The sequence below is a fragment of the Oryx dammah genome, unplaced genomic scaffold (assembly GCF_014754425.2).
Source record: "Oryx dammah isolate SB20612 unplaced genomic scaffold, SCBI_Odam_1.1 HiC_scaffold_10, whole genome shotgun sequence".
NCBI classification, from domain to species: domain Eukaryota; kingdom Metazoa; phylum Chordata; class Mammalia; order Artiodactyla; family Bovidae; genus Oryx; species Oryx dammah.
Genome location: NW_024070194.1, coordinates 32,068,762 through 32,086,370, shown reverse-complemented (window position 1 = coordinate 32,086,370; position 17,609 = coordinate 32,068,762). Strand labels below are relative to the sequence as shown.

The following is a 17,609-nucleotide window of genomic DNA, read 5'->3' as shown; positions in this document are numbered from 1 at the left end:
GCTGAAGACTTTAAAAAAATAATAGGTAGAAAATATTGCACTGAAGAAAGACTTAAAAATGGAAAGGCGCACCCATGTAAAGGACATCGTGAAATGTTCTTCCATGAAAATAATGTTGTTGTTGTTATTCAGCCACTAAGTTGTGTCCAACTTTTCATGGATTGCAGCATGCCAGGCTTCTCTATCCTCCACTGTCTCCTGGAGTTTGCTCAGAGTCACATCCATTGAGTCAGTGATGCTCTCTAACCATCTCATCTTCTGCCACCCCCTTCTCCTTTTGCCTTTAATCTTTCCCACCATCAGTCTTTTCCAATGAATCAGCTCTTTGCATCAGGGGGCCAAAGTATTGGAGTTTCAGCATCACTCCTTCCAATGAATATTCAAGGTTGACTGAACATTCATCAGTATTAGGATGACTGGTTTAGGACTGACTGGTTTGATCTCCTTGACAGTCCAAGGGACACCTAAATAGGATAACCAGGAATTTTGTTTTAGAAATAAATATCTAGGGCTTCCCTGCTGGTCCAGTGGTTAAGATTCTACCTGCCAGTGCAGGGCATGGGTGTTTGATATCTGTTCCAGGAAGATCCTACATGCCCTGGAGCACCTAAGCTCAGAGGCCACAATAACTGAGCCCGTGCTCTAGAGCCTGCAAGCCATAACTACGAAAGCCAACTTGCCTGAAGCCTGTGCTCTTTAATAAGAGAAACCACCACAATGAGAAGCTCACACAACTAGGGAAAGCCCATGCACAGCAACAAAGACCTACCACAGCCAAAAATTAAAATAAATAAATCTTTTTTTTAAAAAAGAACTACCTAAAAACTAACCATAAAATTGATACATTCAAAGATGAAGTTAGTGATCTTTAGGAGATACCAGTTGTGGATAATAGAATAACTAGGACAAACCAGGGATATAACATGAATTATTTTATAGAGTTGTTTGTTAAGAGTCTCTCACCTACTGAGAGACTAAAAGCTAAACACAAAAGAATGCATACTGTGTGATTTCATTTAAATATGAAATCCTAACATAAGGAAAATTAATCTGTAATGATGGAAATCAGATCAGTAGTTGGGAGTGGTGATTAATGGCAAAGGGGTACAGGGAACTCTCTGGGGATAAAGAAATGTTCTGCATCTTGATTAGAGTGGTGGCAACAAGGGCATATTCATTTGTGCAAATTCCTTGACCTATACACATAGGTGCATTTTTAATATGAATTCATATCTGTTTTTTTTTTAAGATTAACAAAGTCTAAAATAATTTTTCTTAGAAAGTTTTCCTTGAATGTCTTGTATTTATAAGAAATATATGGCCTTTAATGCTTTATAAACCATAAGTTAACGAATACAGCAATCTAATTACTAGTGTAATTAGAAAAGACCAATGTCTCTTCTTTTTCTGAGCATTTTTAAAACAAAAGTAGAGTACTGGCTACTGGGAGGATGCTGACTAGGGTCAGGAACTGGTCTAAGAAGAATGAGGCCACCAAACATACTTCAACAAAACACCTGCTGCAGCCCATCTAACTATGGTGTACTTTGTTAAGCTAAGGTCCTCAGTGGGGCCAAATGTCTATTCCTTTTGTATCTTGGTGAAAAAAAATCCCATTGCTGATTTAAAAAAAAAAAAAAACACCTCAGATATTTGTCTTTTTCTTTCTTTTTTAATAAACTTATTAGATAGTTTGAAATTTACACTGAGATTAGAGATTTCAGGGACTATGGAATTGCATAAAGGGGGAAAAGATTTTCATGTGAATGAAGTCAGAAGTGCCAAGTAAGATCCAACAGTGTACTACTATATGTTCTATTTCTTCTCTTCATTCCCACAAAGAGCAGTTACTAAGTAACTTTTACATTTGTAATAGCTAAATAGCAAAGAATACTTAGCTTATTATGAGGATCTTGAATAGTAGCTTTCTTTTTAAAGATTGACTTATTTTTTTAATATTCATATTCATGCCAAAAATATTATAATGAAAATATTATAAAATTAATATATCTAGACCAGATTAACATCTTGGAATAATACACCATCTACTTAGACTGTTGGGAAATAGATCAGTTGTAGCTAAGCAATTCCATTTACCAGAAGAAAGGGTAGGGATTCCTAAAATGTATTCTACATCAGTATATCCCCTGTCAACCCCCATTCCTCTGTGAGAATGGAGGACTCGTAAGAAACAGCCAGCCTCCAGGAGCACTGAGGCAGACATCTCTTCCTTCTGATGACAGTGCTACCTCTAATACTCCCTGTCTGTATCTCCATCCAGAATTCCCCCAGAGTTTGTTGGTGGTGCCACCTAGTACAAGGACCCCTACAGGGTGAGATTCTCACACCACTGGCTCACTCCCAGCTGGCCTATATGATGATTGCCTTTGGCCAGGATAGGTTTCCTGCCTCTGGTGGCTAGTTTGGCACAAGTTATATGCGTTGGCACAAGTTGGCAGTGTGTGCAGAGGAGGTCCTTGAGGAAGGAGCAATTGGTTTGGTAGAAACCTTTATAGAGATTGAAGGAGCAATTGGTTTGGTAGAAACCTTTATAGAGATTGAAGGAGCAATTGGTTTGGTAGAAACCTTTATAGAGATTTAATCTTTGCCAGGGCACCTTTTATGTTATCTACTATTTTTTTAAATGTCATCCCTTTCCCCTGCTGCTGCTGCTAAGTCACTTCAGTCGTGTCCGACTCTGTGTGACCCCATAGACAGCAGCCCACCAGGCTCCCCCATCCCGGGGATTCTCCAGGCAAGAACACTGGAGTGGGTTGCCATTTCCTTCTCCAATGCATGAAAGTGAAAAGTGAAAATGAAGTCGCCCAGTAGTGTCTGACTCTTCACGACCCCATGGACTGCAGCCCACCAGGCTCCTCTGTCCCTGGGATTTTCCAGGCAAGAGCACTGGAGTGGGGTTGCCATTTCCTTCTCCATCCCTCTCCCCTACCCCTTGCCAAAATGTACACACACACTCTTTTTTTTTTAACTTTTTATTTTGTATTGTGGTAGAGCCAATTAACAACATTGTGATAGATTCAGGTGAACAGTGAAGTGACTCAGCCATACATCTGCATGTATCCATTGTCTGCCAAACTGCCTTCTCATCCGGCAGCCACATAACATTGAGCAGAGTTGCATGTGCCATACAGTAGATCCTTGCTGGTTCGCCTTTTTAATTATAGCAGTAAGTACATGTCCATCCCAAACTCCTTAACTATCCTTACCCCCTTCTTTCCCACCAACCACTCTCCACCACCCCTGCCCTGGCAGTTCTAAGTTCATTGTCTAAGTGTGTGAGTCTCTTTCTGTTTTGTAAGAAAATTCATTTGTATCATTGTTTTAGTAAATCTTTACATATATCTTAACAGTGTTTTTGCTTTCACTAAGGCACTTCTCAGTCAGTCATCTGATAAAAATAACACATTTTTAACAGTAATAATCAACACTTATTGGCTGCTTTTTATTTGCCAAGTACAGAAAAGATCCTAGATGCATTATGTTAATGCATTTCTAGCACTTAAACTATCCTATTTTAAATAAGAATATATTTTGTAGCTATTTCTATTACTTAAAGATTTTAACTCTTTTGGTTCTCTGATTCTTTTGGCAACATTTTTTTTAATTGAGATATTATTGTGTATAACATTACATAGTCCCTGTGCTGTACAGTATATTCTTTTTAAAAAAAAACTTTTTATTTTGTATTGAGATATAAATGATTAACAAACAGTGTTGTGATAGTTTCTGGTGAACAGTATAGTTTCTGGTGAACAGTGAAAGGACTCAGCGATGCATATACATGTATCCGTTCTCCTCCAAACTCCCCTCCCATCCAGGCTGCCACATAACATTGAGCAGAGTTCTGTGTACTATAGAGTAGGTCCTTGTTGGTTATCCATTTTAAAATAGCAGTGTGTACAAGTCCATCCTAAACTCCTTATCCTTCCCCACCCTATCATTCCCCTTCCCCCACAACCATAAGTTTGTTCTCTAAGTCTGTGAGTCTCTGTTTTGGGGGGAGCGGTTATAATTTCATTTATTTTTGGCTGTGCTGGGCCTTCGTTGCTGCTCACTTTTCACCAGTTGCAGTGAGCAGTGGCTACTCTCTAGTTGTGGTGTACAGACTTCATAGTTGCAGCTCAGTAGTTGTGATTCCTGGGCTCTAGAGCGCAGGCTCAGTAGTTGCGGTGCCCTGGCTTAGTTGCTCCTTGCATGTGGGATCTTCCCAGACCAGGGATCAAACCTGCCACTCCTTTCTTGGCAGATCGATTCTTTGCCACTGAGCCACCAGAGAAACCCCTCTTTCTGTTTTTTAAGTAAGTTCATTTGTATCATTTCTTTTTAGATTCCACATATAAGGGATGTCATACAATACTTCTTCCCTGCCTGACTCATTCACTCATTATGACAATCTCTGGGTCCATCCATGTTGCTGCAAACAGCACAGTTTCATTCTTTTAATGGCTGAGCAGTATTACAGTGTATATATGTACCACATCTTCTTTATCCATTCTTCCGTCAGTGGACATTTAGGTTGCTTCCATGTGTTGGCTATTGTAAACAGCACACGCACACATACATGTTTTGTCCTTAGTATTTTGTCCTAACTCTTAGAGTTTTCAAATACTTCAGTATCTATCACTATTTTATCCTTTCAGGAATCCTTTGAAGCATTGTCCCAGTGAGGTATACAGATTGACCAAATATTGACATCTACCTAGTGACATTCTGGAAACAATATCCAGAGTTGCTGACTGCAAACCTGTCCCTTTTTCCACCTGTTTGCCTATTTTTTCTCTCAGTCTTCCCAACATGTGCATTTAATCTCGTATTTCCTAATGTGAGAATTATTTTACCAAGCAAAATTTGTCTACTGAGGGGTATTGCTAAAGGATTGAGGGATAGTCTTGACTGTAGCAGGAGTCAGATGAAGCCCTATTAGCAATGTGGAAGAGTTAAGTTTGCACAGCTGTAACTTTCTTAGAGCTGTACAATATGTGTGCTAGATATATTTGGTAAAGTACTCCTGAACTACTGCTTTCTCTTCCAAGAAGATTTGAGTATAACAAAAAGGAAATTATATATTTGAATAAAATCTGCAGAAAATGGCTGAATGTTCATAACTAAATATTACACATTACTTATGTCTGGAAGTTCTTAGGAATTTCCATGAGATGAAATAGTCCTTTGCAGCTATTGACTTCCTGGTATAAGGTATTAGAAGTTGGAAATTAAATTGATAATAACACTGAGGTTTCTGATACAACCAGTCAGTATCTCAACGTTGTCTATAATATAAATATACTCTTCCAGGAACCAACAAGGGACACTAAAGATTTGCAAACACATTTGTAATGTGCCTTCTATTAATAAAAGTAGAATCATTTTGTTTGATGGGGTTTTATTTTTTTTTGATTTTGGCAGTAGTTGTAATCCAGTTACCATTATGGGTCTTGATAATCAAGCATGGCAGTTGCTCTTTATTTTCTAGTGAATCAAAATGACAAGAAAAATTCTAACATGAAGGTATGATGAGCCACTTTATCACTATAGCTTATCACCTAAAGAAGGGGCCAACCTTCATTCATGGTATTTTAACTGTATAGTGATCAGTAAGTATTAAACTAATCAGCAGAAATATTCCCTTTTTAGTGCTTAAACAATATTTGCTGTTTTCTGATTATACAGACTAGAGCATATAGCGTGAGGGCACTGGCTTTGGAGCTGGAGAGTCCTTGACTCCCATACATACTTGGTCAATCATGGCTATGTGACCAAAACTCCTTATCTATAAAATAGGGGAGTTTTTTTTTTTCCACCACACCACACAGCTTGCAAGATCTTAGTTCCCTGACCAGGGATCAAACCTATGCCTCCTGCAATGGAAGCACAAAGTCCTTACCACTGGACCATCAGGGAGTTGCCCATAATCTGATTTAATAAAGTGTTTAAGAAAAAAAAAAGAAAATCAAAATGACTGGTAAGCCATTATTAACATTTTGATATGTTGGAGCTTCCAACACAAGATGGCAAAGTAGAAAGAGGCGCGCTCATCTCATCCTGCAAGAGCACCAAAATCACAACTAGCTGTTGAACAGCCACTGACAGGACACTGGAACCCACCAAAAAAGATACACCACATCCAGAGACAAAGAAAAAGCTGCAGTGAGATGGTAGGCGAAGCACAATCATGATAAAATCAAACCCCATACCCACCGGGTGGGTGCCCCCAAACTAGAGAACAATAATACCAAAGAAGTTCTCCCACTGTTGTAATGGTTCTAAACTCCCCCTCAGGCTTCCCAGCCTGGGGATCCAACACAGGAACTGGGAATCCCCAGGAAATCTGACCTTGAAGGCCAGTGGGATTTGATTATAGGACTTCCACAGAACTGAGGGGAACAGAGACTCCAGTCTTGGAGGGCACAAACAAAATCTTGCCCACACCAAGACCCAGAGGAAAGGAGCAGTGACCCCATAGGAGACAACCAAAACTACCTTCTAGTGTTGGAGTCTCCTGAGGAGGCATGGGTCAGCAGGGGCTCACCACAGGAACAGGGGCACCAGCAGCAGCAGGGCGGGAAGGTCCCCCTTGGTGTAAGCCTTCTTGGAGGTCACCATAAACCCTACCATAGAGCCTGTAGACCCAAGGGCTGAGTCACCTCAGCCAGACAACTACCAGGGAAGGAGTGCAGCCCCCCACCCATCAGCAGATAATTGGATTAAAGTTTTACTGAGCAAGACCCTGCCCACCAGAGCAAGACTCAGTTTTTCCTGCCTCCAGTCCCTCCCATCAGGAAACTTACACAAGTCTGTTAGCCTCCTCCATCAGAAAGCAGACAGAAGAAGCAAGAAGAACCACAGTCCCACAGTGGCTTAAACAAGCAGAAAGTTATATCCCAGAAGAAGGGACAAGATAAAACCCCAGAAAAATAATTAAATGAATTGGAGATAGGCAACTTCCAGAAAAAGAATTCAGAATAATGATAATGAAGATGATCCAGGATCTCAGACAAATAATGAAGAAGATGCAAGAAATGTTTACCAAAGACCTAGAAAAACTAAAGAACAGAGATGAATAATACAGTGAAAAGAATTAATAGCAGAATAGCTGAGGCAGAAGAACAGATAAGTGACCTGGAGGACAGAATGGTGGAAATCAGTGCTGAAGAACAGAATATAGAAAAAAGAATGAAAAGAAATGAAGACAGCCTAGGAGACCTCTGGGGCAACATTAAATGCCCCAACATTCACACTGTAGGGTCCCAGAAGGAGAAGAAAGAAAGGACCTGAGAAAATATTTGAAGAGATAATAGCTGAAAACTTCCCTAACATGGGAAAGGAAATTGTCAACCAAGTCCAGGCAGCACAGGGAGTCCAGGCAGGATAAACCCAAGGAGGAACACACCAAATCACATAGTACTCGAACTGACAAAAATTTAAAACAAAGATAAAATATTAAAAGCAACAAGAGAATTCCCATCAGGCTATCAGCTGATTTCTCAACTGAAACTCTATAAGCCAGAAAGGAATGGCATGATATATTTAAAGTGATGAAAGGGAAGAACCTATAACCAGGAATACTTTACCCAGAAAGACTCTCCTTCAGATTTGATGAAGAAATCAAAAGTTTTCCAGACAAGCCAAAGTTAAGAGAATCCAGTACCACCAAACCAGCTTTACAACAATGCTAAAGGAATTTCTCTAAGTAGGAAACACAAGAGAAGGAAAAGAGAAAATAAACCCCAAACAGTTAAGAAAATGGATCATATATATTGATAATTACCTTAAATATAAATGCACCAACCAAAAGACATAGACTGGCTGGGTGGATGAAAACATGTTCGTGTATGCACTTCCACTTACCACATCACTTTGCTTAACCCCCCAAATTGTATGTAATTATTTTATATTATGTTAATAATATTCCCATTATGGCTTGCAATTATAATTATCTTTTTTTTTCTGGATATTGATTGTGAAAACTAATAAACATCTTTTACTATTGTGATTATGTAACTATTATTCACTTAATACCATTGTATCATGATTGGTTAACAAAAAAATAACAGAACTCTATATCACCAAAATTACCATGTAATAGAAAAACCTGCAATCACTTTTTAAAATCCAGATGCATATCTGAATTATCTAGGAATTTTTTGAAAAATGCAAGTGCCGAAGTATTGCTTTTTTTTTTTCACCAGAGCTCTAGATATGTTTCTAATGATCAGCCATGTTTAAAAACAACTGAATTATATGATGATCTTTTACTTTTATCTAGTTTGTTTCACTTTTTCTATGTCATATTCAGTGCTCCCATTTCAGTTTATGTTTTTCAATTTCTCCATCTCTTTTTTTGTTGTTGTTCTTTCTCAAGCCTTTATCAAATATAGTATAAAAGTTTTTGCATATTATATGTATATATAATATGCATAATATATATATTTTAGAAAACTTATGAATTTTTGCCTAACTAAAAAATGTGTGACATTTTGATTCCACCTGTTTGACTTAGTATGAATAGAGTGCTAGATTTCTAATTTTTAAAAAAAGATATGCAACAAGCAACAGAGGTTCACTGTATAGCACAGGGAAGTATAGTCAATATCTTGTAATAACCTATAATGGAAAATAGTTTCAAAAATAATAATGTGTATATTCACCTTGCTGTACACTTGAAACACTGTAAGTCAACTATACTTCAATAAAATATAAATATTAAGAGAAAAACACAAGTTAAAAAAAACATTTTGCTATGTTGGCTTTAAGGCTTTTTCTGCCACACATGTCCACACCTATATATACATGTGTATTTACATATGTAATCCACCAAATTGGGATCATATTTTGTATACAATTTATATATTGCTTAATTTTTCCTGCATATGTTTATTAAAATTTAAAAGTTAATGAAAACAGCTTTTCATGACCAAATAATATTGTAACATATGACTCTATATAATTATTTAATCATTATCTTCTTGTGAGACATTAAGTTATTTCCAGTGTTTTAGCATTATAAATATTATTTCTTTAAAAGTTCAAGAGTTTTTAAAAATCTTTAAACTTTTTATTTCCCTTTCTACTTCTTTGAGGTGAACATTTTCATATTTATTGATTATTGCCTTTATTTCAGTGAAGTACCTGTGAATACCTTTTTGTAAAGCATTTTAGGTAGGATCACAAGCTTCTGGAATAGTGCCAGATACATAGTAAGTGCTAAATAAGTATTTGTGGTGTGATAAATGAATTAATAGCAAGGATATTAACCCTCATATATCATATTTGTTTTAAATGGGATCAAGCCTTATGAAAAAATTTTCCTCTATACATGTATTATACAAAATAAAGTGATCATGGTTCTTAGTCTTTATAACCTAATTTTTTTTCATTCCTTTGTTTCCCCACAGTTCATCCATGAGCTCGGATTTCCCACATTACAACTTCAGGATGCCTAATATTGGATTCCAGAACCTGCCACTCAACATATATATTGTGGTTTTTGGCACTGCTATATTTGTCTTCATCCTTAGTTTACTCTTCTGTTGCTACTTGATTAGGTAATCAATTTTCATTCTATGTTGCCCTAATATATGTTAAGCAGTCAATAATAAATCAGCTTTTGCCCTTAAAGTGTTTTAAACCTATGGTAATTAACAAATGTTCTAAAATTAAGGTGAGTCCATGATCCATTCATTCTCACAAATCCTCCACAACTAGCTCATTCTCTTTAATATTATATTTATAGATATAATATTTATAAATTTTTGTTAGTCACTAAGCCATGTCTGACTCTTTGCGACCCCCTGGACGGTAGCCTGCAAGGCTCCTCTGTTCATGGGCCTTCCCAGGCAAGAATACTGGATTGGGTTGCCATTTCTTTCTCCAAAGGATCTTCCCAACCCAGGGATTGAACCCTAATCTCCTGCTTGGCAGACAGATTCTTTACCACTTTGATACATTTTAGAAATCAATATTTATTAGATACTTACTGTGTGCCAGACCCTGTGCTGTGTGTGCACTGCAATTAAACAAGGTAACCTTATTATCTTTATTTTTCAGAAGTTAAATAATTTCCCTATAGTCACACACATAAAAAATTGGTTAGACTTGAGACCCAAACCTAGTTGTGTCTGACCTTAGAGCATGTGCTCTTAACCACTGAAAAAATAAAAATAAATCATATTTATCAGCTTCATTTGGCTTCATTTGGCTTCATCAGCTTCATCGCCAATCACATTGGCTTCATTTCCAAAATAACCATTTCAGAATTTCATAATCACACTCAAAGGACAGATTTGTACACTGAGGATATTCTAAAACTTTTCTATTAAAGTACAGTTGATTTACAATATTAAAATGTTTTTGAACCTGGATTTTTTTAATGAAGACAAGAACCTACTTTACTTTTCTTTTAGTAACAGATGGCAAGCTGTTAGGTTGGCCAAAAAGTTCATTCAGGTTTGCCCATAAGTTGCTACAGAAAAAAACAAACAAATTTTTTTGCCAACCCAATACTTAAGAAAAACAAAATATTCCCCATTCTTACCTCCTTTCGAGCTTCCCTGGTGGCTCAGATAGTAAAGAGTCTGCCTGCAATGCAGAAGACCCAGGTTTGATCCCTGGGTCAGGAAGATCCCCTAGGGAAGGGAATGGCTAAATAAGTCACAATTTATTATTACTAGAATGTTTCCTGGAAGAATGGCAAAAAGATATTTCTATTAAATGCATCTGCCATAGCAAATGCAAGATAAAATAGTGCAATCTAAAATATTAGTTAAGGCTTCCCTGGTGGCTCAGTGATATATAATCCAGCCTTGTCCAAGAAGATCCCACATACCATGGAGCAACTAAGCCCATGAGCCACAACTGTTGAGCCTGTGCTCTAGAGCCTGGGAATTGCAACTGCTGAAGCCTGCACACTCTAGAGCCCATGCTCCACAACAACAGAAGCCACTGCAGTGAGAAGCCCACACACTGCAATTTGAGAGTAGCCCCTGCTCACAACTAGAGAAAAGCCTGTGCAACAAAAACCCAGCACAGCCAAAAATAAATAAATAAAATTTTAAAAACAATAATAATAAAGAAGTTCAACAAACCACAGAAAAATGGGCTCTTGGCAGGGAGTGTTTTCTTGTAAAATGATTGACAATCCATGACTAAGAGCAAGTATTACACACATGCATGCATGCACGTATATACACAAAGAGAGAGAAATTAATTTCTGTAAAAAGAATTTTGCTACATGGCATATCTAAAATATTTGAAAACTTACATCCTCACAAACACCAACACACTGATGTTTGTAGAAAGAAGCTGTAACCATAATTACCAAAACTTAGAAGCAACCAAGATATTTTTCACTGAATGAATGAATTGTAGTGATCTAGATAATAGAATGTTATTCAGCTCTGAAAGTAAATGAGTTATATCTAGCATTGAAAAGACATAGAGGGATCTTGAACGCATATTTCTAAGTGAAAGAAGCCAACTTGAAAATGCTACATACTAGATGATTCTAACTATATGACATACTGAAAAAGGTAAAACTATGGAGACAGTAAAAAGATCAGTTGACGCCAGGAGCTAGGGGAGAGGGAGGGATGAACAGGTGGAGCACAAGAATGTGTAGATCAGTAAGACTATTTTATATGTTACTATAATGGTGGATTTCGTTTGCATGGTCTGGGACATCTTCATTTATTTATTTATTTTTGACCATGCCACGTAGTATGTGAGATCTTAGTTCCCCTACCAGGGATTGAACCTGAGCCCCTTGCATTAGAAGCACAGAGTCTTAACCACTGGACCACGGGAAAGTCCCTTAGGACATCTTCATTTTGTTATCCATAAGGAGTATTTCAGGCATATCCAGTAAAAGCATGTATGTTTTATTTATTTATTAAAATGTTTAAATTGGATATTGGATATAGTTGGTTAACAGTGTCATGTTAGTTTCAGGTGTACAGCACAGTGATTGTTATACATATATATGTATGCATGTAATTGCTATGACTTTGGTTATTTTGTTTTCCTGTGACAGAGTGAATCAGCTTTCTCTCTCTCTCTTTTTTTTTCTTATTCAGCTTATTCTGATTATTTCCATCATAATAAGAGTATGATTGGAGTAGTAAATAGCAACCCACTCCAGTATTCTTGTCTGGAAAATTCCACAGACAGAGGAGCCTGGTGGGCCACAGTCCATGGGATCACAGAGTTGCACACAACTGAGCACACCAAGAGTACGATGGAGGACTGATAGTGCTTTGAGGATAGTATTTGCAATCAGGCAAATGTTATGTTTAGCTTAAAACTAACAAGATTGGATCTTAATAGATTTGTAGTAGTGATCATACCCTGTTCCTTGATAAATTGAGTCATTGTTAACTGAGTAATTCTCATTTGGGAAGCATCTCAGACTTTGCTGAATAACCGTTTGGTGAAGTAGTCATTACAGTTTCTCAGTAGCATTCCTTCTTTTTCTTCCATCTCATGCATGGATGTCTAGTTCACTCCATTGAGTTTCCCTGGGGGCTCAGATGGTAAAGAATCCACCTGCAATGCCAGAGACCTGGGTTCAACCCGTGGGTTGGGAAGATCCCCTAGAGGAGGGCATGGCAACCCACTCCAGTATTCTTGCCTGGGGAATCCCCATGGACAGATGAGCCTGGCAGGCTATAGTCCATGGGGTTGTAAACAGTCAGACACAACTGAGTGACTAAGCACAGCATAGTGGTAGATACCTGTCATTGTGGTTTTTTTTTTTGTTAAAAAAAGGATCTGATTTCTCAACAGAAACAGTGAGGAAAAAAAATAAAAGCATTGATATTCATTTAAAAAGAAAAAAAGAGGCTCACTTTCCCCATTACCATTCAACATTGTACTAGAAGTTCTAGCCAGAAGATTTAGGCAAGACAAAGAAATAGAGGGTATTCAATTGGAAAGAAAGAAGTAAAACTATCTCTTTTTGAAGATGACCTGATTCTATATATAGACAATCCCATAGAATATATACACACACACACAAAAAAAAAAATCTAGGAGTAACAGACAAGCAAACTTTGAGAATATAGAAGTAACACCAGAAAAATCAGTTATATTTCTGTTCACCAGCAAGGGACAATCTGAAAAGGAAATAGATGAAACATTTACAGTAGCATCCAAAAGAATTAAAATCCTAGGAATAAGTTTAACCAAGGAGGTGAAAGACTTATACACTGAGAACTATAAAATATTGCAGAAATAAAGAAAACCTAAATTAATGGAAAGATTTCAGGAACTGGAAGACTTAATGTTATTAATATGGCAGTATTCCTCAAAGCAATCAACAGATTCAGTGCAAAGACTCAAAATTCTAATAACCTTTGATACCGAAATGGAGAAACTGATCCTGGAGGTCTTAATGACCTGGATAACCACAATCATGTGATCACTCACCTAGAGCCAGACATCCTGGAGTGTGAAGTTAAGGGGGCCTTAGGAAATTTGGGGGCTTCCCTGGTGGCTCAGAGGTTAAAGTGTCTGCCTGCAATGCGGGAGACCTGGGTTTGATCCCTGGGTCGGGAAGATGGCATCACCGACTTGATGGACATGAGTTTGAGTAGTTCCAGGAGTTGGCAATGGACAGGGAAGCCCAGTGTGCTGCAGTCCATGGGGTCGCAAAGAGTTGGACACGACTGAGTGACTGAACTGAAACTTGGTGACTGCTTTTGATTGAGGTTCCCAGGGATAATGACTGTATTACTGGTGTTATTTTACATTTAGTGTAGCATAGTACTATTATTATGCATATTTAACAGTGATTGTTCTATTAAAAATCTACTGTGGTGTCAGACATGAGGAAGACTTATTCTTACGTCTAACCTTAATTTTTTGTAAAACAGTTAAAACTAAGGAAGAATGTTACCTACTTAGGCTTTCAAAATGCATTATAAAAAATTTTTTTAAACATATTATATTCTCCTTAATTTTAGAAAATAAGGAAAAATAAGATTTTTCTTAACAGCAAGAAGACAGCTGAATTTAAAAATGAGTAAAAGGGATTGCCAGACAGCTGAATTTAAAAATGAGTAAAAGGGATTGCCCTGATGGTCCAGTGGTTAAGAATCCACCTTGCAATGCAAAGGACACCAGTTCAACCCCTGGTCCAAGAAGATCCCACATGCTGTGCTGCAGGGCAACTAAAACCCATGCACCACAAATACGGAGCCCAAACACCACGACTACTGAAACCTGTGTGGCCGAGAGCCCGTGCTCCCCAACAAGGGAAGCCACCACAGCTTCTCAGCCTAAATAAATGAATATTTTTTAAAAAAATAGGTCAAGGGCTTAAATAGCCATTTCTCTAAAGAAGATATATAGATGGTCAACAAGCACATGAAAAGATGTTCAACAGCATTGGTCATTAAGGAAATGTAAGTTAAAACCACAACAAAATTCACAACAGGTAGATGCTATAGTCAAAAATATGGAAAATGATAAGTGTTGATAAGGATATGGAGAAACAGGAACACTCATACATTGCTGGTGGGAATGTAAAATGGTATGGTCACTGTGAAAAAGAGTTCATCAACTCTTTGAAAGTTAAACATAGAATTACCATAAGACCCAGAAATTTCACTCCTAGGTATATACCCAAGACAAATGAAGAAGTATGTCCACAAGGAAGTTCGTATACTATGTTTATAGCATTATTCATGAGAGCCCAAAGGTGTAAACAACCCAAATGCTCATCAGCAGATAAATACGTAATCAAGTTGTGGCATATACATACAGTGAAATATTATTCAGCCATAAGAAAGTAGCAGTGTACTGATACTTGCTATAACTAGAAAGAGGCTTGAAAACATTATAGTAAATGAAAAGCCAGATACAGAAAGGTCATATGTTGTATGATTTATTTTATGTAATGTATTTATAATAGACAAATCCATAGAGACAGAAAGCAGGGAAGGTGGGATGGGGACCAACTACTTAATGAGTACCAGATATTTTTGATGAATAAATGTGGGTTTTTTTTAAAGATTTATTTATTTATTTTATTTTTTGGCTGTGATGGGTCTTTGTTGCTGCACTCAGGCTTTCTCTAGTTGTGGCAAGTCAGGGCTACTCTTCACTGCAGTGTGCTTCTCATTACAGTGGCTTTTCTTGTGGAGCATGGGCTCTAAACACACAAGCTTCAGTGGCTGCAGTGTGTGAGCTCAGTAGTTGCAGCTTTCTGGCTTAGTTCCTCCACAGCCTGACTCTTCCTGAACCAGGGATTGAACTGGTGTCCCTTGCATTGCAAAGCATATTCTTAACTACTGGACCACCAGGGAAGCCCAAAAAAGTTTTGAAATTAAAGTGAACTAGTTAAAAGACACTTACTCCTTGGAAGGAAAGTTATGACCAACATAGATAGCATATTCAAAAGCAGAGACATTACTTTGCCAACAAAGGTCCCTCTAGTCAAGGCTATGGTTTTTCCAGTGGTCATGTGTGGATGTGCGAGTTGGACTGTGAAGAAAGCTGAGCACCAAAGAATTGATGCTTTTGAACTGTGGTGTTGGAGAAGACTCTTGAGAGTCCCTTGGACTGCAAGGAGATCCAACCAGTCCATCCTAAAGGAGATCAGTCCTGGGTGTTCTTTGGAAAGAATGATGCTAAAGCTGAAACTCCAGTACTTTGGCCACCTCATGCGAAGAGTTGACTCATTGGAAAAGACTCCAATGCTGGGAGGGATTGGGGGCAGGAGGAGAAGGGGACGACAGAGGATGAGATGGCTGGATGGCATCACCGACTCGATGGACATGAGTTTGAGTGAACTCCAGGAGTTGGTGATGGACAGGGAGGCCTGGCGTGCTGCAATTCATGGGGTCGCAAAGAGTCAGACATGACTGAGTGACTGAACTGAACTGAACTGAGTGGTTTCACAATGTTGTGACTATACTAAGTACTACTGGATTATATACTTTAGGATGGTTAATTGTGTGTTATATGAATACAAGTAAAAGAAGGATAGTATTTTTAAATGAGTCAAGAAGAAATAGAAAGTATTAATAACTATGTATCTAATAAGAAAAGCATTCCCACAAAGAAACTGCAAGCCAGGTAGCTTCACCAGTGAATTTCTCCATTTAAGGAAAAAATACTACTCTTATATGACTTTTCCAGAGAACAGGAGTGGAAGAAATATTTCTTAACTCAAATAATGAGGCCAGATAATTTTGACTCCAAAGCCTGACAGGGACATTATAAGAATGAAAATTATAAACTAATCTCTCTCATGAACAAAATATTAGTAAATCAGATTCAAGGGTGTACAAACTGGTGGTACATCATAACCAAATGGAGTTTTGTTCAAGGAATGAAGGTTGTTTTAACATCTGAAAATCAATCAATACAGTGTACCACATTAACAGTAAAAAGGAAAGTATGATGGGAAAAAGCACTTGACAAAAATTAACATCTATTCATGATTTTTTTTATCTAAAACTAGGATACAGGGAACTTTGTTTATTTGAATAAAGATATCTACAAAAAATTTAAAGAAAACATTGTATTAATAGTTAACTATTGATAAGGACATTCACTGTCACCACTTTTATTTAATATTGTACTCAAGGTCCTAGCCAGTGCAGAGGGAAAAAAGTAAAATAAAGAATAAAGAACAAAATCTGTGAAGGTTAAACTGTTACTGCTTGCAGACAAAATAATTGTATATTTTAAAATCCAAAAACTTCTGCAGATAAGCTGTTTAGAATTAATAAGTGAACTTTGCAAGTCACTAGATACAGGATCAATGTACAAAAATTGAATTTTTTTCTATGTAGTAGCAACAAAGAATTAGAATTTAAAAAATTTTAAATACCATTTACAGTAAATCAAAAATTATCAAATACCTAGGAATAAATTTAGTGAAGGATATGTAAGTGTTATACATAGAAATGTGTACAGAGAAAGAAGACTTAATAAATAGAGTATGCTATATTCATAGGTTGGAAACTCAATCTTACAAAGATGTCAGTTCTTCTCCCCAGTTAATCTAAAAATTAAACACAATCACAGTCAAAATCCCAACAGGTTTTTTGTGGAAATTGATGAATTCATGAAATTTATATGAAAATGCAAAGGCCCAAAAATAACCAAAATAGTAAAGAACAAAGCTTGAGGACTTACACTGCCAGACTCCAAAATTTGTTACAAAGGTCCAGTACTGATTAAAGACAATCTCTTTAACAAGTGGTGCTGGGAAAACTGGTCAACCACTTGTAAAAGAATGAAACTAGATCACTTTCTAACACCATACACAAAAAATAAACTCAAAATGGATTAAAGATCTAAACCTAAGACCAGAAACTATAAAACTCCTAGAGGAGAACATAGGCAAAACACTCTCCAACATACATCACAACAGGATCCTCTATGATCCACCTCCCAGAATACTGGAAATAAAATCAAAAATAAACAAATGGGATCTAATTAAAATTAAAAGCTTCTGCACAACAAAGGAAACTATAAGCAAGGTGAAAAGACAGCCTTCGGAATGGGAGAAAATAATAGTAAATGAAGCAACTGACAACTAATCTCAAAAATATACAAGCAACTTATGCAGCTCAATTCCA

The 17,609-nt window shown here is 37.2% G+C and overlaps 1 protein-coding gene across 1 annotated transcript in view; it reads left to right on the top strand.

The window, feature by feature from the left end:
• RNF24 (ring finger protein 24) overlaps nucleotides 1-17,609 on the top strand; it is a 106,655-nt gene that overhangs the window by 55,043 nt on the left and 34,003 nt on the right. Inside the window, exon 2 of the mRNA XM_040247885.1 lies at nucleotides 9,417-9,566. Within this exon, the coding sequence (XP_040103819.1) occupies nucleotides 9,424-9,566 (143 nt within the window). The 5' untranslated portion in view covers nucleotides 9,417-9,423. The remainder of the gene's footprint in view (nucleotides 1-9,416; nucleotides 9,567-17,609) is intronic.